We start from the raw sequence: 26,113 nt of genomic DNA, 5'->3' as shown, positions 1-26,113 counted from the left end.
CCACAACATATTTTTTGATTAGCTTAAAAGATTAAGAAAGGATAATAGAGAAATAGAAACAAGAAAGGGAGAGACAGAAAAAAGACATTTTCAAGGACGTTGGTGACGTCAATCGCCAAGACGTTGAAAAATGACAGTCGATTGACTGCGGACATTGTCAACGATGTTCGACAGTAACTACGGGACGGTGCAGTCAACTCTGAGGATCTAAAAATGATAAAAGTTAATGCATTAATTACATGTTTTGTTTTCTTAGTTTACAATTGTATCAATTATTTTCTTATTTGGCGCAGTAGTCTTATGGAGAAATTGTGTCAACAATTTAACAGCCACTGTTCAAATTGGCTATGCGTTTTATTTATTTTAAAATAATGACAATTTTGATCATAGTTGTATTATTCTATTATTTTTTCGTATGAATGATACATTATCATTCAGCTCATTATTTTACATTATTTGTAATACATAATATAGTTAATTTCATGGGCGATTTTTGAAGTTACAGAAGGACATAACGAAAGTTTGCGTCATTTCAGGAGCTCTTTATCACCATTCATTCTATTACAATACAATATGATACCCACTTGTACAGAAAAATATATAGGCAGTGGATCCGCCGCATCAATAACATGACTGTACCATATATGGCCTACTCCGTGAATGAGTAAAAATCTGCTCCGTTAAGGACAATACGCTTGCGACGTCGTTAACGTCAATTTTAAAGTTATACCGTGCGCCGCATGGCTTTACATGTGCATGCCAATAACAGCATAACTTTTTTCTTTGTTAATATTTCTTGTTGGTATTTTTTGTATCATTTAGGGGATAGATTCCGATTTATTTTCCGTGTATTGTTATGTAAATTCATTTAACAGGTTAAGAATCATTTACACGGTCCGGTTAATTTTAGATCATCCCTCGTAGTATGCATGAATAATTAGATAACTAATCAATAGCGAAATTTTTGTAACCTTTATAATTTTTATCTTACTCATCTTTTAAAGACTTCTATGAGTTTGACAATATGTACGTTTACAACTCACAACTTCCTCACTTGAACATAAGAACACCAGGAACATTAATGTCAACAACAATTTCACTGAGCTAAGTTTCTACTTTTTTCTCAGTAAGCTATTATCACATATAAGAGGAAGATGTGAGACAGAGCTCTCTGGATGTAAATGTTTAAAATGTGCTCTGGATATTTATTCAGAGGCAGAATTGTTGCTTTTATGAAAGAGCGAAGAAACATTAATGACAACACTGTAAGTATATTTTTATTACTTTATCACATACTTTTTATACGCCCGAAGAACTTTGGTACGTACTTTCGGGTTGGTATGCTAATGTCCGTCCGTCTGTCATCATGGTTACCGCATGATAACGTTTTCAGGAAACCAATGATTTTGTTTATCGTTGGCATGTACGTATGTTATATCAAAGCACAAATTAAGGTTGATGTTCGCTGTAATCAAGGCATAATTGATAAACCGGTAGTTATGCAATATTTGGGGAAATTATTGATTATCATAGGATAACTTTTAAGGATTTCAATTTTCATCTTTATATTTCGTATATAAGTACAAATGTGACATTTGATCTTACTGCAATCAAATTCCTAGTACATGTATAATTAGTAGAGAAATGTATTTTGGCAAAATTTCCATGAAATTACCGTTTTCTGAAGATTGCAAGATTTCAATAATTGTGTTTACATTTAGTATGCAAGTATGTTATATCAAAATCACGGGGGGGAATCACGTGACTTTGTATAGTAATACCCACGAGAAAATGGCTACTGCTGAGCCCCGGTAAGTACCTTATTATGTTAAATTAAGGTGACAAACGTTTCTTAAATCAAAACAAAACCTAGCGTATCATATGCGCGGTAATTTTCTTCAAATGTTAATACAAAGTGCATTATCCTACGTTCTGTGGTTTTTGAGAACATTGTTTGAATTGTGTGAAAATTGCACATTCAGCGATAGTAATTCGCACGAAGCGATATAACTTGGTACCAAAATCAATGAAAATAAGCCTTCTTTTTGCATTTAAGACACCAAATCAATCATTTTATTGACATATTTTCTTGTAGAATTCCATATACAATTTTATTCAAAGGTCTGTAGCCTACAAATGTTCTTTGCAAGTGTTTAGTAAGTAAAACGAACAATTTCTAGATAGTAAGTTGCACGAAAACAAAATAGTAAGTTTCACGCACAGTTTCCAAAAGCTTACTAAAATGTGACGAAACTATCTTATAATTCTTTTGGTTACAAATTTGCAAGTATATTCCGTCTACGGTGACAGAGAAACAAATATCGAGAAAGTATTTTGATTATAATTCATATTATTTCATAATACATGTATTTATATAATTCCATAAAAGATTACTTAATTTAAAAAGATAAATGAGACATTGACATTGATACTCAACAATGTACGTAACACTTGGCCCTTTTTCACTTTAGACTGGACCCACACCCGTTATCTGTAGAACAAGATATATAAAGAAATAAATGTTCAGAAGGAACTATTACAACACCATCATTTACTTTTCAGTATCTGCAATTTGGACCAAAGACGCAAAGGAGAAGGCATTCGCCATATCACATTGATATTTAATGCCATCATAGAACTGGTATACAAAGTTTTTTTTATTAAATTCATTCCTTTATACACTGGCAGATTTTATAAATAAACACAAGAAGTTTTGTTAAAACGTAATGTATTACTATTTGCTTATTTTCTTACCATCTGCAAATGTGTTACCTCGTAAACTCTTACTTTTTGTTTGTGATAGAGTAAGTAAATAAGATATTCAGGGTGTCCGTCAACGAGTGGTTAAAGTCCCTAATTTTTATACACATGCTTCTCACTGCTATGGATTCTAGTCCCACCAGAGTCCTTGAATTCTTTCACGAAACGTCAGTGCTTTAACTCAGATGTTTACTCCACTTTAAAAAGTATGAATATCTTTGACCGTTTGATTTCAATATTCGTTTTTCTTTAAAGGTCCATTATGCCTCTGAAATGCTATCATTTTTATCTAAAAAAAACTGTTTATTTTTGGTATCTTGTTACAGTTTCCGAAAACATACTCATTTGCTAGATACTCAAACTATCTTTTGCATGTTGGCAATTGGTATACCTTTAGTGAATAAGCATTTTGTATTGATGTCAAAATACTACTTTGTTTACATTTTGCTACCTTTACGACACATCACTTAATGCTCGGCGCTACCTTTTTCAGTTGTAATAAAATACTATCATGCGTTTCATCCATTATTTGAACATTATCAAACACATGTTTGGCATTTCTTAAGAATTAAAACAATATGGATTTCTGAGGGACAATGTGACTTTAATCATTACTTGAATCACTGTATCATTGTTTTTTTTCTTGCTGTTGCTTTTTTTGTAAGAAGTTATTTTGTTCTTGCGAATTCTTAAATATATTTTCATAAATTAAGTAACATAGTGACTAAATGTAACAAATACCGCCATATAAAACATAAGCGTTCAGTTAATAAAAATCACCATACCAAATAACAAGCAATTATATTTTCATCTTTTTTATAATTAAAGTAGAATTAGGGCCAAGACACACCTGACACTGCAGAGGTCAAAGAACTACTATCGCAACAGAAAAATAACACTGAGCCGTGTAATATTAAATCCCGTCAAAAGTTCATTACATATATTATAAAAACAACCAATTAAGCATTCGTCCTATAGACAAAAAGTGAAATATTTGATCTTGAATAATTAAAATAAGCATTTTCTATCTCTTTACATATGAACTTTAACTTTCTTTTGATGTATATGTATGCTAAGGGAAACTGTGCGTGAAACTTACTATTTTGTTTTCGTGCAACTTACTATCTAGAAATTGTTCGTTTTACTTACTATTCACTTGCAAAGAACATTTGTAGGCTACAGACCTTCGAACAAAATTTTATATGGAATTCTACAAGAACAGATGTCAATAAAATGATTGCAAAAAGAAGGCTTATTTTCATTGATTTTGGTACCAAGTTATATCGCTTCGTGCGAATTACTATCGCTAAATGTGCAATTTTCACACAATTCAATGTTCTCAAAAACCACAAAACGTAGGATAATGCACTTTGTATTGTCATTTGAAGAAAGTTACCGCGCATATGATACGCTAGGTTTTGTTTTAATTCAAGAAACGTTTGTCACCTTAATTTAACATATTAAGGTACTTACCGGGGCTCAGCAGTAGCCATTTTCTCGTGGGTATTACTATACAAAGTCACGTGATTCCTCCCCGTGAAAATAAAACTTGATTTCGAATTTCTTTTTCACTGCTATGAACTTTTTATTGAGTTATTAATTATAATTGTATTCGATATGCATATTATATCACGTTGATTTTCTCTGCAAACAACTTATTACAAATTTGAATTTACATTATCTTCTATTTCTAACCTGTTATTTTGTAACCTCAAAAATAGACTGTATAGTTTTTTTTACATTAGGACGAAATGTATAAATCGGTGCCATTTACAATTTCGCTTTTAGAAACATTTTGTCTCTGATACATTCTTGTAAATATGCTATCGGGCGTATGTTGTCCAGTCTCAGCCGCCAGTGAATCTTTAGCAAATGGTGAATTTGATATCTTTTTTGTTGACTATTATAATAATTGTACCGAAATTTAAAAAATATATAGCAACCATAGGTTTTCCACAGTAACCAGTCACCTCCACAGCAACCTTTCATAGCAACCATTGACTTTCCATAGCAACAACAAACTTCAATAGCAACAACTGACTTTCAATAACAACCAATGACTTTAACAACAGCCATTGATTTTCGAAAGCAACCGGTAACTTTCATAGCAACCAGTGATTTCCAGAGCAGCTATTGACTTTCTATAACAATTAATTATTACCATAGCAACCATTGACATTCCTTTGCAGACATTGACTTCAATAGCAAACATTGCCTCTCTTAAGCATCCAGCGAACTCCTTATTCTAACTTTTTTTTCTGATGAAGTACCTTCCATAGCAAGACGTAATTTCTTTAACAACCATTTTATTTTGTTACAACCTTTGACATCCATATTAAGCACTGTCTTTCCATAGTAACAATTGACTTTATAGCAACTTTTGATTTTGCTTGCGAACTATTGTTTTCCGTAGCAACTTTGACTTCATAGCAACCATTGACTTTCCTTAGCCACCAGTGATATCACAAAATCCATTGACTTTCGACAACAACCAGTCCCAAAAATTGCTTTTCCATATCAACCAGTCACTTTTGAAGATGTAAACATTTTGTGATGCAAATATAAATTTTGTGATACCAGTTTTGAATTTTAAATAATTTAGACCTTATAAATTATCTGGTTTTCATTCAGAGTTAACAATAGTAATTGTTATCAAGAGAGCTTTTATATAAGGTGAGCGATGTAAGGAAAAATCAATGTCCTCTTGATTAGTCTTTTAATCCCCAAAAATTGATATTTGCCATTTTCAAAAATAGAAAGAAATTCAGTAGGTTGGTGATAGTTCATGTTGTGAATTATTGTTGAGCTTTTTGTAATTTAGTTCTTTCTATTCGGCTATTTTCTTGCTGGGTGGTTCCAGTATTCCTCATTTGAATACTGTTGAATCACCCTTAGGATATGTGACCTGCTTTTTAAATTGGTATTTTGACGTCTTATCTGTGAGAAACAAGCTTCATAGCCTCTGATCCTCTTTCAAAATTCCATTTTATTTAGTTCCGCCCATTGTTTTCTCTTTTAGGGCACACACATTTTGTTACTTGAGGACCATGTGCCGCTTTTCATGTCACATTGAAGGTTCCATGATAGCCGCCATATGAACACATCTGCGGATGTTTCATAATTCAAAGTTGTACCAGTTCATGTTAAATGTTGAATTCTGCTTGTGGACGGTAGTTTGCATTTGACAGTACCGTCCATGAGCAGGCTCAATTAAACCGAGCCTGCCACATTTTCAATGGTGCCGTGTTGGGCTTTCTTTACTGATTCTTATTTTCTCTATTTTGCCTAATGTAATATAAACAAAAAAGACGGGGTTTTGAAGATACTACTTAACCAAATACTTTCAAAGTTCTATATTACACAAATTCAGCAGCTTTTAAGTATAACATTAGAAAATGTTGGAATGAATATTTTCACGATACATATTCAATGCACAGTGTTTAATTTTCTCAATTTATAGAGAAAAAACTCCCTAAAAGCACCTCATAATTGTGAAGTGTACAGGAAAGATAAAGTACAAGAATATGTTTTGACAGAAAAAAATGAACATCTTAACTTTTTAAATAACATTTTCAGCCCGTCTGTTTTAAAGAAAATGGCGAACTATTTTGATCACAGGCTCGCCGTTGTAGCTGTTGTCGTTCAAAAATTAAAATGTAGCACATTACTCAAACACTCATAAAGGCTTGATATATTTTATTATAAAGGCAAGATGTTGTTTTAAAACAAGAGGCATCGTTCTGAAAGCTTAATTTAATTTTTTTATTTGGAGTTATATTTCCTTTTCAATGTACGATTGTTTTAAAATTTGTTTTATATGCAGAATGATTTCAAAACTATAAAAACTCAGTTTTTTAAGTTATGTCATTGTTTTACTTATAAGTAAAGTATACATGTATAGAATTATTTGAAAAGTATCAAGTTATCAACAATAAAAAATGATAATCATAACAATGCACGGTTGTAAGTCCAGGGTCATTCTTAAATCATTTACTTTCGGAATGGAATGGGCCAGGATTGTTTAAAAATGAGAAAAAAAGACTAATAAGACAAGGCGGCATTGTTCACAGAACGCAGCCCCCGACACAACCCAGCTAAGAATTTTAATTTGGAAATTGATTTAACAAATTAAAAACCATTAAACGTATTGTACTTTTTTTAAATAATTGTCAATGGGGATAAGTGATATAACAAATTGATCAGGATTTAAAGAGTTATGCCCCTTTTTCACATGGCACGTAATTAAAATGTATAATTACCAATATCTTAAGAATTCACAATGACAGTGATTCATCTTATTGTAAAGTTAAGAGCATAACATCTGTAACACCATACCGCTCGTGAACTAGGCGTTTCACTACATCCGGTGCTCTTGTTTTCCTTTCAAATATTTTAATTAATATAAACTGATAAACTAACTTAACTAAGTATTTATCACTTAGGCTGTTGAAGAACATTCTAAGTAAAACAAGAAATGTCAAGCGACACATATGCCCCCCCCCCTTTCTAGCCCTTTACTCACATTATTGGTAATTCTTTTGTATAGAAACTTGCCATAAATGGGTACATGGAAATGTTAAAAATTGACGAAAAATTCTCTCGAATATATGTACATTATTTAAATCTGTTATCAGCTATACTTTTAAAATACATGTATATTCTCAATATGTATCTTTCTTAACCGAGAACATAATTATGTCTGACTATAACACAAGAAGACTTCATACAAAATAATACAATTTGAAATTTATTTTACAGAATGCAAAATGTCGGTAGACAAAGAATATTTATCGCTGAGCTTAACGAAGGTGTTAAATGACATTGGGGTGAATGAAGGAGGGATGTTGAAAAGAAGAAGATCACAATTACTAATTGAGTCTGTTGAAACTATTGCATACAGGACAATTGGTAAACATATGTCTGTCTTCAATCTAGGGAGTCAGAGTGAAGGTGCAACTTCTATAGGACTTACATCAGACAAAGATGCACTATACTGTCATCACAATTTCAATATAATACAGGACTGGTCAGAGTGGGAATATGGCAAGGATAACTACTTCATGATACAAGATGAAAACACTACCCCCGGATATTGTTTCCTACAACTGCTCCGACCTGATGAACCTCTTCCTATGCCTGTCATATCTTTTGGAGACAATGAAACGGTTGATTGTCTAGGAGGAAGAATGTTGCTTAAGAATAGAGTGATAGATCGATCTATGGTTCATGGCTCTGTAAAGCATGGACCATCAATTGCTTTACAAGGAATGCATGCAATGCAGGATAAAGATATAGTGATAGCTTTACCTTGTAATTCATGGCCTCAATCAGCATCAGGTTGGTCAGAGAGACAGGGTTTAGGGGAATGGCCGACACATGAGATGAGAAGATCTGCAGCCAGAACAGGATGTTTTGTTGTTCCAACCGGAAGTAAAGTCAGTTTATATCCTGAACTGGAATGGAGAATATCTACATCCCTTGCTGAAAGATGTCTAATGTTTGACTTAAATATAACACAAATAAGATGCTATGTTTTAATGAAAATGATTCTGAAATCTTTCTTGAATCCTCAAGGTGAAATTAATGTATCAAGTTTTATGTGTAAAACAGTTCTATTACATTGTATAGAAAACACAGACCCAAGTACATGGAAAGAGAACAATTTATTTACATGTTTATCATGCTGTTTACTGGAATTGCACAGTTGTGTTCAGAATGATCATTTGTCACATTTCATTATACATGAAAATAATTTGATGGCAGGGCAATTTACAGATGAGACAAAACTATTGCTTTCCAAAAATATCAGTGACTTTATACAGAGTGATGGACAAATGTTGTTAAGAATTGATATTGATGATCTTGGACTCAGACTAAAAGTTGAACTGAATTTAGTACCACAAAGAGCGTATAATTTCCAGTCCTCTTTTAGAATATGTGACACTCTTTCGGCTATCCAGTACATCAACCTTGCTGGCGAATTAAGTTTACATTACAAGAATGTTTTGAAAAATGTTCATGTATTCAATGATACAGGCATTAGAACATTGAGGCAATATACAGAAAATCTAATTACCTACAGTGTTAAAGGTCATAGATTAGAACAAGCAGCATTTAAGCTCTTTGCACCTTTTCTGTATACAACATATGGAAGTGTCCTAGCATCATCCAGCATTGGTGAAGATAATCAAGTGTCACCTGAAGCATTGGTGTGGCTTTCAGCTGGTTTAAACTCAGACAATTCATCTAGCAGACTTAAACTGGCTTCAGTATTCTACAGTACAGGAGATATGAAGAAAACTGAAGACATACTGAGACAAACTGAACATCACTATTTCTCTCATCCTGTTCTACCTATCTGTGCATGTTGGGAACATGCTGTTAGAGTAGTTGCTGATGACTTTGGAAGAGTATGCACTGAACAAAATGAAGACTGTATCAAAGATATTACAGCATTTTGTGTCAGATTCATACCACAGGAAATCTACTGTGTTCCTCAAGAGTTACAATATGAAATGTACAGATCTACACATGATGGGATGTTCCACAGAGGTCCATTTGACTGTTGGATGGATTGGGCTGTAGTTGACCCTTTACCTTTCCTTTACTTCCTACAATACAAAGCTTACAGTCGTCTTCGAAGACAAAGGGAAAAACAGCAAGCACTGGATAACCTGTCTAAAACAATTGAGATGGATAAACGTATTAAACATCTAGGGCACAAAGAAACAGCTCTAAACCTACTTGGACAATGTCAGGAACAAGAAGAGAGACGTCAGGCAGCATTGGAATGCTACATTCGTTCTCTTCAGGTGAGAGCAAGAAATAATGTAGCAGTTATCCATATTTGTAAGATTCTCTCACGCTTACTGAATCAGAAAACTGTTTGAAGTTTTACGATAAATAAAAGAAAAGATCAGTATGGTCATGACAAATGCAGCACGTACAATATGTCCTCCATTGCCTGCCAAAGCTTTAGCATAATTGAATGATAAACGTTATTGAAAGTCAAATCGTTTTTTCTTATTCGAGAGAAATGTAAAGGGAAAATGCTCCTTTGTTTCTGATTTTGAAAAAAATAATTCAAATACATTGTGCATACAAACACGTTCATATTAAATACTTTATATTTCATAAAATTAATCATATACTCTCACAGCTGGCTCTGGTAAGGACCCTACTGAAAATAAGTGCTTGCACTTTCGTAGGTTATTCTTTACCGCCCGGTCTTAAGAAAATCAATCAATCAATCAATTTAAAATGCTGGTATTTAATGACCGTTCAAATGCCATACAACTGTGTGTACATGTTGAACGAAAAAAAAATATTTTTGCGTTTTAGCTTTAACTTTTAACCAATTAGATTAGAACAACTGTGTTTATGACACTGCTCAGCTGGAGGCGGGCACCTAAAGTGCAGTGGAAGGGAGACGTTGATAGTTGGGGATAGGAATATTTGCATAAAAGACATAACCTTTTAAATCTTGAAATTAACAAAAGGTGGCAGTATTTCATGTTTGAATTACTAACTGGCTACATTACCACTACTGCATTTTTCTTAAATGTTCGCATTTACATGTTTGCCATTGCCATCAAGATACTTACCAAAATTGTTCCCATTAATTCCCATGGTATAACTACACATAATATTGGGATACCCAATTTTACAATATATTACTTATATGAACTTTGTAGCATTATATGTTGAATGTCAACCTGAATACTTACCATTAAATTTTTACAATTTTTTTCCCCCCTGGTGAAGCATTATCAATTATGTCCTTGGTTTTACTTTCTTTATTGATTACCAACATGATGAAATTAAATTAATCCATTTTTGCAGATTCACCTAATATTGAATTGTCCATTTGTGTCACTTTAGCTTTATGTTTAAGTAATAAAGTGTTGCGTTACAGCCATGGCTGCATTACTCCTTGGCTCACACTGCATTACCGCCATGACTCACACTACATTACCGGCATGACTGCCATGACTAATACTACATTACCGCCATGACTCGACATTACCGCCTTGAGTCACACTATATTACCGCCTTGACTCACACTATATTACCGTCATGGCTCACACTACATGACCGTCATTGCTCACACTACATTACCGCAATGGCTCACACTACATTACCGCAATGGTTCACACTACATTACCGCAATGGCTCATACTTCATTAACACCATGGCTCATACTGCATGACCGCCATTGCTCACACTAAATTACCGCCATGTCTCACACTACATTACCACCATGTCTCACACTAAATTACCGCAATGGCTCACACTACATTACCGCAATGGTTCACACTACATTACCGCACTGGCTCATACTACATTACCACCATGGCTCATACTACATGACCGCCATGGCTCATACTAAATTGCCGCCATGTCTCACACTACATTACCGCCATGGCTCACACTACATTACCGCCATGGCTCATACTAAATTGCCGCACTGGCTCACGCTACATTATCAGCGTTATCTTTCCTTGAATTCGTTTATTTAATTTACTTAAGGTAGAACGCGACACTTTGCGAACTTTCGAGTAGCGTCTTGAAAATTGGCATGCAAAAAATTTACCATATTTCTGATTGGATTTCGTTGATTTTATTTCAATAGTTTCAGCCAATTTGTGTACACATGACGTCAAAGTTGACCATCAAAGTTCGTTGACCGAAAAAATTGAGTCGGTGACCCCCTAATTTTTTTAGTTATTTTGACTAAGTATACATTTTAAAGGATGTTTAAAGAAAAAAATCAAAAATTTATTTCAGGAATTTTTTAATAAGCCGCTTTAAAGCCGAAAATTGCGGATAAACTGAACGTCAATTTTTACACAAAATTGACAATTTTCTTTCCATTACTCAAACAATTTTCGGCGTAAAACAATAAATTTTATATCTGCTTAAAGGAAAAATAATTTCCGTCGAATGCTGTAGGATTTAAGATATTTTGTCCACCAATGACGTTGAAATACGCGTAAGAGTTGCCAAGGATACGCAACGACGTCATGTTCAAAAACGGGCGTTGATGGTCAACTTTGACGTCATGTGTACAAAAATTGGCTGAAACTATTGAAATAAAATCAACGAAATCCAATCAGAAATATGGTCAATTTGTTGCATGCCAATTTTCAAGACGCTACTCGAAAGTTCGCAAAGTGTCGCGTTCTACCTTAAATGGTATTCATGCTACGTTCTAGTCATGAAACATTTTCAACATTCTGATTATCTATTATTTTGCGTTGACATTAAATTGCATTACCATCAAATCGCACGTTTAAGAATGATTTAATGAAAGTAAAGATTATTTAAACAGTCGTAAAGCACATCATTAAAAGTTATGCTTTCTTCTGTTTTTGTAACAGTCAATATTTCACTGAATTTTTGATAAAATTTATTTTGCATTTATTTGTATTTTGGAAAGAAATGTAAATTATATAAAACAGCAGAATTGTTTAATTTCACAATGTTCTTAAAACATATTTTAAATAGGCGGAATCTAAAATAAAATGATAAAAATAGTTGTTTAGAAACTTGTTTGCTTGTTTTTTGTTTTGTTTTTTTTTTCTCGTTTTTTTTTTCTAAGAAGGTCCCTCTGGTATACATCACGTAATCTGCAAACTCGAAGGAAAATTATTATAAGATGTTTTTGGTTACAACTTAAGTTAACACATTCAAATGACATTGCAATGTTGTGTTTAGGTAAAAATAGATCTCATTGGGAAAATATACATAAGTATAAGGTTTATTGACCGAAAAGAAATAAAAACATTGAATGTTTCTACTGAAAACCCACTTTAATGGGATTAAGTAAAATAAAAGGACAAATATCAAAAACAATTTTTTAACGTCAGGCCTTTTTCTGTTGGAATAATGTTATGCAATGCTGTTAACTCGCCTTGCCTTTTAATAGTTAAGGCCTCCAAACAGACGGTCAACACTTATTAGAGATAAGATGTAACAATTTTCAAAGCAATACAACACTTGCATTCCCGAGCGGTCATTTCTGCATTGTAAAGGGATCATATCGAGGTTTCCCTAAAAAAAGTTCTCTCCCAATTGATCCCTTACATACTTTACTCACTAAAAGTGTTTTTTTTTCTCCATGAGTAATGATTGAAACACCTCCATCTTTTTTTAAAAATTGTTAAATTTTATTTTTTAATGTGCAGGCTGACCGAGACTCAAACCTGAGAGCCTCGGAATACTGTACTGCGGTCCTACTGACTGAGCTATCCGGCCGCCTACAAACTGCCTCCCCTGATTAGAGAACAGTTCAATACCGTGACATAATCATTTTCGGAACAATTTGGGATTCGAACATACCACAACTTTGGGGTTTTTCAACATCAGTTTTACCCCATCTTTCTACTGTATTTACCTTTTAGCCCTAATTGTTCTGGAATTTCATTCATTACACCAATTATCAGGAGTTAATTTGGTAATCTGTTACTTGTCATTGTGGTCTATAAAAATCTGTACGACAAGGTTTTCAAAATAGAACATGTCCTATCCCTTACATCTAGGTTTACCAATTCAAGAAAAAGTAGCCTTCACACATTAAGATTGGCTTAACATCTTAGTTTTAATTGGTGTTGTACTTCAAAATCCTACCGTCTGTTGAGGCCTTTATATACGCGTTATTATACATGTTTTGTGATCTGTATATACAGTTTCGAACCAATATTGTTTTACTTTCTGTTTGTTTGGTATTACGGCGCTCCAACACAATTTAGTTCATGTGGCGCCAAACAGATTTTGGCTAGTGTCGGGTGTTACAAACATGAAGTAACAACAGGGGTCCAAACCGCCTCACCTGCTGGAACTATGAGATGCATAGACTCCAGTAATTCGAATCCTTATAACCGCCTCGTACTAAACAAACCGTGGATGCAATTCTGGTGCGTCAACTGTTGAAGGCAACCCTTAGCAACAAGCGGGAATATTGATTTCACACAACTGTGCCCGAGAATGTATCAGTGAACGGAGTTTTTTACCGTGCACTGTCGAATAGAGGGAAGCCATCTAGCGGTATACAGAAGAGATATCCGCAATAATAGAGTACAGGACAAATGGCCGATTATTAAAAAACAAAAGTAACAAAAGAAATGGCCCCTTATCCATTTCGGTCGTATGTCGGTTCTGACTAAAACTAGCTCCTAAATTGCTGAATTATGTGTAAGAAATATAATAAAAGGTAGCTGTTTTAACAGGGGTGAGATAATTGAATAATAATTACTTATAGCTACATTGATGAAAACAACAGGAAGTATTAATTGTAAAAGAAAAAAATCATAAAGTATAACTTGTTCCCTACTTCAAATATTCTAAATGTTAATCCTAGAAGGAAAGTGATCTGTTACTTAACTTGCGGTTTTTGATTGTTTTCAACTTCCTTGTTTTAACAGTTTAGTTGGGTTCTTGTTTTAAAAGCTCGAGAAAGTTTCCGTGGAAATAAAATCACAGAAATAATCACTTTCACTTAAATCGTTTTTAAGACAAAAAGACAAAATCGTTTAAATATTAAAGTTACAATATCTTTACCTCAAACATAGTTTCGCTATCATTTAGGCGTCTCAAAAAAGTAAAAAGATGAGACTTGCCGCAATTACATCAAAGTACTCAACTCAACTTATACTTAAGTGGTAAAGGTGCTTGCCTTGATAATTTATAATAATGATAGTTGCTACACTTTAAATTTCGATGTAAATTTACAATACAAAAAGTAGATATGTTATGTTTGAATTTCTACATGCTATAGTAGTTACAATATGAATATATCACGGTAGGGAATCACGTGACTTTTACGGTTACGCGTACAGACAATATAGCAGCCTAAAAACCTCGCTTCACATGTGTTTTTCAGGTAATTCTTTATTTTATCCCTTTTTCTTACATACGAGACCTGTTACAGCCTACGCAGAATGAAGAATTGTTGCCGCCTATACCTTATTTTCCACCCCTGTGCTCATAGCTTTTACAAACACCCAAAAATTCAACAGAAATTTTCAATGTGGACAATTATTTTTCAGGTAACATTCACGCAAAATTTGTATTTTTTATGAATTTGATTAAACTACGTCGAGTAAGCAAACAGAAAATGTTCATAGATTTTTTTTATTTGAAAATGTAAATGTTAGGCATATTAAATGTTGACTGGTCATTTTCTATTCCATTACACGAGAGAAAAATGATTTTGGTAACTCCCACGCGTACTTTTATTGTTGATAACTCCCACGCAATATTTTATGTACAAGCAATATCTATGCAGGTAATAGCCTAGATATTGATTGAACAAAATCATGATTGATGCATTTAGCATCAAACTTTCATGAAAATTTCAATAAAATAATAAAATTTAAAAATACCGCCAATAGGTCCTTGGTAGAATGAACCCAGCAGGCATATCAACGTTGAACAATGTTGAATTATGGTCAGATTTCAACGTTGAAATAACGTTTGATTCATGTTCGAATTTGAAAGTTTAAAAAACGTTGAAATTCAACGTTAGCACAACGTTTAGCACAACGTTGAAACTTCAATGTCATTTCAACATACTTTAATTCTAATTTAAAGCAAAGTACTGTAACAGAGTTTAACAAAAAAATCAAAACACTATTAAATACTTCAGCTCTTTTATTTCAAAAATACAGTTCAAGTTTAGCTTCAAGAAGTCCTTTTAGTTTAACTGTTCCAATCTACCACTAGTACTTCTTCTAGATCTCTCTAGGTATGTCTTAAGTGTTTCATGATGGTGTTTGAATACCTCTACTGCTTCTGCAAATAAAATAAGAAGTTACAAGTTAAAACTGACTTGGTCAATCTCAAATAATATATATAATTAATCAACTTAGTGTTTTGTCTTAAAATGCTTATCTCTAAGATTTACATAATAAAACAGCATATAAATTAAGATACAGCTGAAATTTCATATTGACAGCAAATTATGTACATAAAACAACAAAAACTTTTTAGAAAGAAGCTATTTAAGTCTGACCTATGATTGATAAGAAAAACTGCTCCCATCAGTTACTTCAGCATGTTCTATTTAAAACCATTGTATGCAGCATCTTGTAAACAACAAATATGTAAATTTTATATTAATAACGTAATAAAAGTATTCTGAAAAATAATATATTATTAAGACAAGATAAATATCCAGTAGATGAAATATTTATACTTTGTAAAGAAATATAAAATATATATATATTAAATATAAGAATTTCAATTTAACAAACCTGACAGTCCTTTTCATGTTAAATTTATGGTATACAAGCTACAGCTGCAATATTCTAAATTTCAGCCAGGACCAGGATCTAGAATATAAAAATAGATTTATTATTCCCTATAAATTTACGGCAATTAAACTTAAAATTTAACACTCACTTTTGTTATTTAACCTCAAACAGTTTAATCAATATTTGTTTTGATAATGCAATGGATATAATGTATTTTTCAAACTAATTCACACTTAATTTTACTATCATTAAGATGTAAATACAGCTAGATTGACAAATCGTCTTGGGGCGTGAATTATATAGGCCGAACAACACTTCATCTGCTTATAGGTTACAATGATATGATAAATAAATTTCAAAAAGGCATGACTTGAAAAATCATAAATTGCCAAAAACATCAATTCTTTCGCGTAAGGCCTACCAAACCCAACTCATTCAATTAGGTCGCGTTTTGATACAAAAGTCTAAAATATTAGAAGGAGGTTTTGTATTTCTGTTTTTATTAGTATAATTACAGTTGTCATTTTCCATATTTCATATTTTACAGATATGGAAGGTTCCATCTCGGATATTGTTTGTGATAAATGTGGGAAACATTTCATTCACGGATAGGTCTCAATTAATGACCACATAAACAGTCTACACGACATAGGACCCTATAAATGTTGTGGTAAAACATTTTATAGTCCAGCAAATCGGAAACGTTACAGGTTTTACTGTCAACATTATGATGACATTCAAACATTAGTCCTCTAGATTTTATTACCTAGTTTGTGAAATAAAAGACCCATTCTAATATTCTTTAGGTTGTTTTCTTTTTTTGTTAAACACAGACACTAATTTGAAAAATAGTTGGTTACATAAAAGACTAAGTGATAAAATGATTTGAATGTCTTTAAAATCTTAATATTACGAATAACAGTAAAATGCCATACCTGTGACGTTTCGATTTGCCACAACATTTACAAGGTCATGTGCCGAGTAGCCTGTTTATGTGGTCATTAAGACAAATGTTTTCAAACATTATCCACAAACAATATCCGAGCTGGAACCGTCCATATCTGCAAACTATGAAAAATGACAATTGTAATTGTTCTTAAACTGAAATCAACCTCCTTCTTATATTTGAGACTTTTATTTTAATTCTCGGATTTATTCATCTATATCGAAACTTCATTTAATATATTCACGTGAGTATGTATTCTGTTATCCACTGGGGCTTAATTCTATCCAGGACCTTTTGGCGGTATTTTAAATATTATTCAAAATTCTGTGAACGTGTAAGGCTAAATGCATCAATCATGATTTTGTTCAATCTAGGCTATAACCTGCATAGATATTGCTTGTACATAAAATATTGCGTGGGAGTTATCAACAATAAAAGTACGCGTGGGAGATACCCAAATCATTTTTCTCTCGTGTAATGGAATAGAAAATGACCAGCCAACATTTAACATGCCTAATATTTACATTTTCAAATAAAGAAATTCTATGAACATTTTCTCTTTGCTAACGCGGCGTAGTTTAATCAAATTCATAAAAAATTCAAATTTTGCGTAAATGTTACCCGAAAAATAATTGTCCACATTGAAAATTTCTGTTGAATTTTTGGGTGTTTGTAAAAGCTATGAGCACAGGGGTGGAAAATAAGGTATAGGCGGCAACAATTCTTTATTCTGCGTAGGCTGCAACAGGTCTCGTATGTAAGTAAAAGGGGTAATATAAAGAATTACCTGAAAAACACATGTGAAGCGAGGTTTTAGGCCGCCATATTGTCTGTAACGTAACCGTAAAAGTCACGTGATTCCCTACCGTGTATATAGTGCCATAACAAACTGCTGTTTTTCTAGAAAAAAAGACCAGCTTTACTTGAACTGTAAATACAAACAAAGGGTCCATAAATACTGCAAAATCGGTATTTAATCGCACATAACATATATATTATTACTTTAATTTTTACTTTTCTTCAAGTCTGAGCACATTTTTTCTCGGAGGTATGCATCTTTAAAGGAAATTAGAAATATCCCTGGCTTGAACCCAGCATTTCTTAATCCCAAAGTAAATGTCCTACCGGTCTGGACCACACAGTGAATGTTTCTGTAGTGTTTTTTTCTCCATCTCTGTCAACTGTGTTAAATACTGTATGTTATAGTATGTATGTATAATTTGATAACTCTAATCAATAGCGAAATTTTTGTAACCTTTATAAATTTTATCTTACCCATCCTTTAAAAACTTCTATAAGTTTGACAATATGTACGTTTACAATTCACAACTTCCTCACTTGAACATAAGAACATCAGGAACATTAATGTCAACAACAATTTCACTGAGCTAAGTTGATTCTATTTTCTCAGTAAGCTATTATCACTGATATACGTAAGATGTGAGTAAATGTTTTAAATGTGATCTGGATATTTATTCAGAGGAAGAATTGTTGCTTTTATGACAGAGCGAAGAAACATTAATGACAAAACTGTAAGTATATATATTTTTTACTTTATCATATCATCACATACTTTTTATACGCCCGAATAACTTTGGGGCGTACTTTCAGGTTGGTATGCTGTTGTCCGTCCGTCTGTCCTCATAGTTACCGCATGTTAACGTTTTAAGGAAATCAATGATTTTGTTTATCGTTGGCATGTAAGTATTTTATAGTAAACTTTCATAACAACCAGTGAATTCCAGAGCAGCTATTGACTTTCTATAACAACTAATTATTACCACAGCAACCATTTACATTCCTTTGCAGTCATTGACTTCAATAGCAAACATTGCCTTTCCTTAGCATCCAGCGAATTCCTAATTCCAAATATTTACTTTCTGTTGCAGTGACTTCCATAGTAATAAGTGATTTCTTTAACAACCATTTTATTTTATAACAACCTGTGACATCAATATTAAGCACTGTCTTTCCATAGTAACAATTGACTTTCATAGCAACTTTTGATTTTTCTTAGCAACTATTGTTTTCCGTAGTAACTCTGACTTCATAGCAACCATTGACTTTCCTTAGCCACCAGTGACTTTCACAGTATTCATTGACTTTCGACAACAACCAGTGACTGTCATACCAATAATTGCTTTTCCATATCAACCAGTCACTGTTCAACCAGTCACTGTTTTAGATGTTAACATTTTATGATGCAGATATGACTATCGTGATACTAGTTTTGATTATTTTTTTAAAAAAATCAGACTTTATATCTGCTTTTTTCAGAGTTACCAATAAATGTTTTTCCTTGTTATTAAGAGCCTTAATGATCAGATGAGAGATGTAAGGAAAAATCAATGTCCTCTCGTCCTCTTTAAATCCCCAAAAATTGATATGTGCCATTTTCAAAAACAGAAAGCTCACCAATGTCATTTAAGAATTTCAGCAGCTTAGTGATAGTTTCAGGTTGCTTAATGAAATATGAACCACAAAAGATGTGTTTTGCAGATACTACTCCAAATACTACTTTTAAAGTTATATCTTACACATATTTAGAACCTTTCAAGTAATAAAGTTTCCTATAACATTAGAAAATGTTGGTATGAATTTTTTCACAATACATATTAAATCACATTGCACAGTGTTTCAATTCTCTCATATCATCTTCGTGTACCCATTGTCTCAATTTGTAGAGAAAAAATCCCAAAAAACACCTCATTATTGTGAAAAAACAAGAAATATTAAGTACGAGAAAATGTTTTGAAACATTTTTTTAACATTTTAAATAACACTTTCAGCCCATCTGTTTTAAAATTAAGGTTGAGCTATTATGATCACAGCGTCGTAGTTGTTGTCGTTGTACAAAAATTAAAATGTAGCACATTACTCAAACACTCATAAAGGTATCAACACAAAACTTGAAATATTTCATTAAAATTGGAAGATGTTGTTATAAAACAAGAGGCAGTGTTGTGAAAGCTTACTTTATTTTGGAGTTATATTTCCTTTTCAACGTACAATTGTTTTAAAATTTGCTTTCTATGTAGAATGATTCCAAAACTATCAACGGTATCATCATGAAACATTGAACGCTTGGTAATCATTACAGATGACACTCTTGTTAGACAAACATGAATATTCTGTAAGCTCAGTTTTTTTGAGATATGTCATTGTTTTACTTACAAGTAAAAGTATGCATATATAGAATTATTTGAAATTATCAGGTTTAACAACAACAAAAAATTGATTATCATGACAATGAACGGTTGTTAGTCTATAGTCAATATCCTTAAAACATTTTATTTTATTTTTTTTTTTTTTTTTGGGGGGGGGGATAAAAAGGAGCAAAAAGATCAACGAGGCAAGACGACGTTGTTCACAGAACGCAATGCCAGACACAACCCAACAAAGAATTTTTAATTTGGATATTGATTAGATAATAAGATAAATTAAAAACTATTAAAAAGATTGTACTTATTTTTTATCATAAATGTCAATTGGGACAAGGGATACAACTAAGTGATCAGGATTTGTAGAATTATGCCCCCTTTTCACATGGCACGTAATTAAAATGTTGTAAAATTACCAATATTTTGAGAATTCACAATGACATTGATGCATCTTATTGTAAAGTTAAGTAACACCATACCGCTCTGAACTAAGCGTTGCACTACAGCCGGTGATCTTGTTTCCCTTCAAATATTTAAATTAACATAAACTGATAAACTAAGTATTTATCACTTGAGCTGTTGAAGAACATTCTAAGTATGTAAAATCTCAAAACATAGGAGTGTCTAGTGAAAAAGTACATTTCCATAAAATGTTTAGAAAATTTACTACGAATTTTGTGTGAAGATGTAAAGTACATAGTACCATGTATTTTGTTTAAAATGTAGACGTCCGAATTTCTGAAATCAAGTCCGACTAGGAGCATTTTCTATTTTTATGAAAAAGAAAAAAATAGAAAACATGACTTTTGAATAGAAATTTATAAACCAATCTCAAAACATGTGTAAACATTACTCGGTTTATGCTCTGGTACGTGTAAAATAAGTTTCAAGAAGGTTTGAAACTAATTTCTGGGGTGTGGGAAAAGTCCGAGTGGGAGTATTTAGAGGAAAAAAGTATTCCGTTTTCAGGCCTAAACCAGGCAATAAAGCTATAAACATTCTTACAACTTCAATTGGTGCGATACATTATATTTTGATACGCTATTTTTTGTAATAATTTCATATTTTACCTTCGAGTCAACGGATTTTCTAAAAAAAATGTTCTGAGTGATAATATTCAGCATGTGTGTGATGACCTAGTATCCAAGTCAAAAATGAAAACCTAACGTATATCTGTACATTATTTAAATCTGTTATCAGCTAAATTTTTGAAATACATGAACATTCTAAATATGTATTTTTCTTTAGCCGAGAACCTAATTATGTCTGACTATTACACAAGAAGACTTTATACAAAATAATACAATTCGAAATTTATTTTACAGAAAGCAAAATGTCGGTAGACAGAGAATATTTATCGCTGAGCTTGACAAAGGTGTTAAATGACATTGGAGTGAACGAAGGAGGAATGTTGAAAAGAAGAAGATCACAATTACTAATTGAGTCTGTTGAAACTATTGCAAACAGGACAATTGGTAATAATGTAACTGTCTTCAATTTTGGGAGTCAGAGTGAAGGTACAACTACTATAGGACTTACATCAGACACAGATGCACTATTCTGTCGTCACGATTATAATATAATACAGGACTGGTCAGAGTGGGAATATGGCAAGGATAATTACCTCATGATACAAGATGAAAACACTACCCCCGGATATTGTTTCCTACAATTGCTCCGATCTCATGAACCTCTTCCTATGCCAGTCCTACCATTTGAAGACAATAAAATAGTTGATAGTCTAGGAGGAAGAATGTTGCTTAAGAATAGAATGATAGATAGCTCTATGGTTCATGGTTCTGTAAAGCATGGTCCATCCATTGCTTTTCAAGGAATGTCTGAAATGCAGGATAAAGATAATGTGATAGCTTATCCCTGTAAATCATGGCCTCAATCAGCATCAGGTTGGTTAGAGAGACAGGGTTTAGGGACATGGCCGACACATGAGATGAGAAGATCTGCAGCCAGGACAGGATGTTTTGTTGTTCCAACTGGAAGTAAAGTCAGTTTATATCCTGAACTGGAATGGAGAATATCTACATCCCTTGCTGAAAGATGTCTAATGTTTGATTTAAATATAACACAAATAAGATGTTTTGTTTTAATGAAAATGATTCTTAAATCTTTCTTGAATCCTCGAGGTGAAATTAATGTATCAAGTTTTATGTGTAAAACAGTTCTATTACACTGTATAGAAAGCACAGAGTCAAGTACATGGAAAGATAACAATTTATTTACATGTTTAACATACTGTTTACTGGAATTGCACAGTTGTGTTCAGAATGACCATTTGTCACATTTCATTATACATGAAAATAATTTGATGGTAGGGCAGTTAACAAATGAAACAAAACTATTGCTTTCCAAAAATATCAGTGATTTTATAGAAAGTGATGGACAAATGTTGTTAAGAATTGATATTGATGATCTTGGACTCAGACTAAAAGTTGAAATGAACTTAGTACCACAAAGAGCGTACAATTTCCAGTCCTCTTTGAAAATATGTAACACTCTTTCGGCTACAAAATTAATAAACCTTGCTAGCGAATTAAGTGTATATTACAAGCATGTTTTACATTATGTTCATGTATTCAATGATACAGGCATTAGCACATTGAAGCAATATACAGAAAATCTAATTGCCTACAGTGTAAAAGGTCATAGATTAGAACAGGCAGCATTTAAGCTCTTTGCACCTTTTCTGTATACAACATATGGAACAGCCCTAGCATCATCCAGCATTGGTGAAAATAATCAAGTGTCACCTGAAGCATTGGTGTGGCTTTCAGCTGGTTTAAACTCAGACAATTCATCTAGCAGACTTAAACTGGCTTCAGTATTCTACAGTGTAGGAGATATGAAGAAAACTGAAGACATATTGAGACAAACTGAACATCACTATTTCTCTCACCCTGTTTTACCTATCTGTGCCTGTTGGGAACATGCTGTTAGAGTAGTAATTGATGGATTTGGAAGAGTATGCACTGAACAAAATGAAGACTGTATTAAACATATTACAGCATTTTGTGTCCAATTTATACCACAGGAAATTCACTGTGTTCCTCAAGAGTTACAATATGAAATGTACAGATCTACACCTGATGGGATGTTCCACAGGGGTCCATTTGACTATTGGATGGATTGGGCTGTTGTTGACACTTTACCTTTCCTTTACTTCCTACAATATAAGACTTACAGTCGTCTGCGAAGAGAAAGGGAAAAACAGCAAGCACTGGATAAACTCTCTAAAACTATTGAGATGGATAAACGTATTAAATCTCTTTGGCATGAAGAAACAGCTCTTAACCTACTTGGACAATGTCAGGAACAAGAAGAGAGGCGTCAGGAAGCATTGGAATGTTACATTCGTTCTCTTCATGTCAGAGCAAGAAATAATGTAGCAGTTATCCATATTTGTAAGCTTTTCTCATGCTTACTGAATCAAAAACTGTTTGAAGTTGTACGGTAAATAAAAGAAAAGACCAGTATGGTCATGACAAATTCAATACATACAATGCGTCCTCCATTACCACCCAAAGCTTGAGCATAATTGAATGGTAAACATTATTGAAAGTCAATTCGTTTTTTCTTATACGAGAGAAATGCAAAGGGAAAATGCTTCTTTGTTTCTGATTTTGAAAAAAATGAATACATTTTGCATACACGCGATCATATAAAATACTTTATATTTCATAAAATAAAACTTATACTCTCACAGCTGGCTCCTTAGTTTCTGATTTTGAAAAACAAAATAATTCAAATACATTTTGCATACATACACGTTATATGAAATACTTTATATTTCCTAAAATTAATCATATACTCTCACAGCTGGCTCTGGAGAGTATGCTGAGGTAAGGACCCTACTGAAAATAAGTGCTTGCACTTTCTTAGGTTATTCTTTACCGCCCAGTCTTAAGAAAATCAATCAATCAATCAATTTAAAATGCTGGTATTTAATGACCGTTCAAATGCCGTACAATTGTGTGTACATGTTGAACGAAAAAAAAATATTTTTGCGTTTTAGCTTTAACTTTTAACCAATTAGATTAGAACAACTATGTTTATGACACTGCTCTGCTGAGCAGGCACCTAAGATGCATGGATGGAGACGTTGATAGTCTAGGGGGAAGAATATTGCATAAAAGACATACCTTTTATCTTGAATTACCAATAGGTGGCAGTATTTACATGTTGAATTACTAGCTGCTAACATTACCACTATGCTGCATTTTTCTAAATGTTGCATTTACATCGTGTTGCATTGCCATCAAGATACATTACCATAATGTTCCATTAATTCCATGTAAACTACACATAATATTGGATCACCAATTACATATATTACATTATCATGACTTTGTCAGCATTATCATGTTGCAATGTCACCTGATACATTACCATTATTTTACATTATTTCCCTGGTGTAGCATTACCATTATGTCTTGTTTTACTTTCTTATTGCATTACAATCATAATGAATTATAATCATTTTGCATTATCTACATATTGAATTGTCATTGTGTCACCTTAAGTGTTGCATTACAGCCATGACTCACAATGCATTACCGCCATGGCTGACGCTGTATTACCGCAATGAAACATACTACATTACCGCCATGACTCACACTACATTACCGCCATGACTCACACTACATTACCGCCTTGCTCACACTACATGACCGCCATTGCTCACACTGCATCACCGCCATGGCTCACACTACATTACCGCCATTGCTCAGACTACATTACCATCATGGCTTACAATACATCACCGCCATGACTCACACTACATTACCGCAATTACTCACACAACATTACCGCCATTGCTCACACTACATTACCGCCATGACTCACACTACATTTCCGCAATTATTCACACAACATTACCGCCATTGCTCACACTACATTACCGCCATGACTCACACTACATTACCGCTATGGCTCACACTACATTACCGCCATTGCTCACACTACATTACCGCCATGACTCACACTACATCACCGCCATGACTCACACAACATTACCGCTATTGCTCACACTACATTACCGCCATTGCTCAGACTACATAACCGCCATTACTCACACTACATTACCTCCAATTCTTACACTACATTACCGCTACATTACCGCCATGGCTCAGACTTCATTACCGCCATAGCGCACACTACATTACCTCCATGACTCACACTATATTACCGCCATGACTCACACTACATTACCGCCATGCTTCACACTACATTACCGCCATTGCTCACACTACCGCCATGAGTCACACTACATTACCGCAATGGCTCACACTACATTACCGCCATGGCTCACACTGCATTACCGCCACGGCTCACACTTCATTACCTCCATGAAACACTTTCAACATTCTGATTTTCTATTATTTTGCGTTGACATTAAATTGCATTACCATCAAAGTTAAAGAATGATTTAATGAAAGTTAAGATTATTTAAAAGTCGTAAAGCACATCATTAAAAGGTATACTTCCTTCTGTTTTTAAAACAGTCATTTTTTCACTGAATTTTTGATAAAATGTATTTTGCATTTATTTGTATTTTCGAAAGAAATGTAAATAATATTAAACAGCAGAATTGTTTAATTTCACAATGTTCTTTAAACATATTTTAAATAGGCGGAATCTAAAATAAACTCATAAAAAAGTTGTTTAGAAACTTGTTTGTTTTTTGTTTTGTTTTTGTCGTTGTTTTTTCTAAGAAAGTCCCTCTGGTATACATCACGTCATCTACAAACTAGAAGGAAAGTTATTATAAGATGTATTGGCTTACATCCAGGATCTACTTTTTAAATTTATTATAACTTAATTTAATACTACCATATATGGACACAACTGCACAAACCACATTCACATGACATTGCAATGTTGTATTTAGGTAAAAATAGATTTCATGGGGAAAATATACATATGTATAAGGTTTATTGACCGAAAGAGAAATAAAAACGTTGACTTGATGTTATATGAAA

The 26,113-nt window shown here is 33.1% G+C and overlaps 1 protein-coding gene and 1 long non-coding RNA gene across 3 annotated transcripts; both read left to right on the top strand.

Moving 5' to 3' along the window:
• The first annotated feature begins 1,034 nt into the window (after positions 1–1,034).
• On the top strand, positions 1,035–25,751 carry LOC132735487 (uncharacterized). Of its 2 annotated transcripts, none has more exons than XM_060722442.1 (2): positions 1,035–1,265; positions 21,446–25,751. In XM_060722442.1, exon 2 carries the CDS (start codon positions 21,454–21,456, stop codon positions 23,587–23,589), a length of 2,136 nt encoding a protein of 711 aa, XP_060578425.1. In that variant the 5' UTR covers positions 1,035–1,265; positions 21,446–21,453; the 3' UTR covers positions 23,590–25,751. The 2 variants fall into 2 exon arrangements, with proteins under 2 accessions (XP_060578425.1, XP_060578427.1); XM_060722444.1 differs by lacking the exon at positions 21,446–25,751 and adding an exon at positions 7,519–10,151.
• Positions 1,740–3,787, top strand: LOC132735488 (uncharacterized). The gene is made up of 3 exons (XR_009626459.1): positions 1,740–1,811; positions 2,563–2,641; positions 3,589–3,787. It is a non-coding gene; the product is annotated as an uncharacterized LOC132735488 (long non-coding RNA).
• Positions 25,752–26,113: the final 362 nt, after the last annotated feature.

Source organism: Ruditapes philippinarum, unplaced genomic scaffold (assembly GCF_026571515.1).
Source record: "Ruditapes philippinarum isolate M1 unplaced genomic scaffold, ASM2657151v2 ctg9469_1_1_1_1, whole genome shotgun sequence".
In the NCBI taxonomy this organism is placed as follows: domain Eukaryota; kingdom Metazoa; phylum Mollusca; class Bivalvia; order Venerida; family Veneridae; genus Ruditapes; species Ruditapes philippinarum.
Note: the sequence above shows the minus strand (reverse complement) of the source record. Positions and strands in the feature narration are given on the sequence as shown.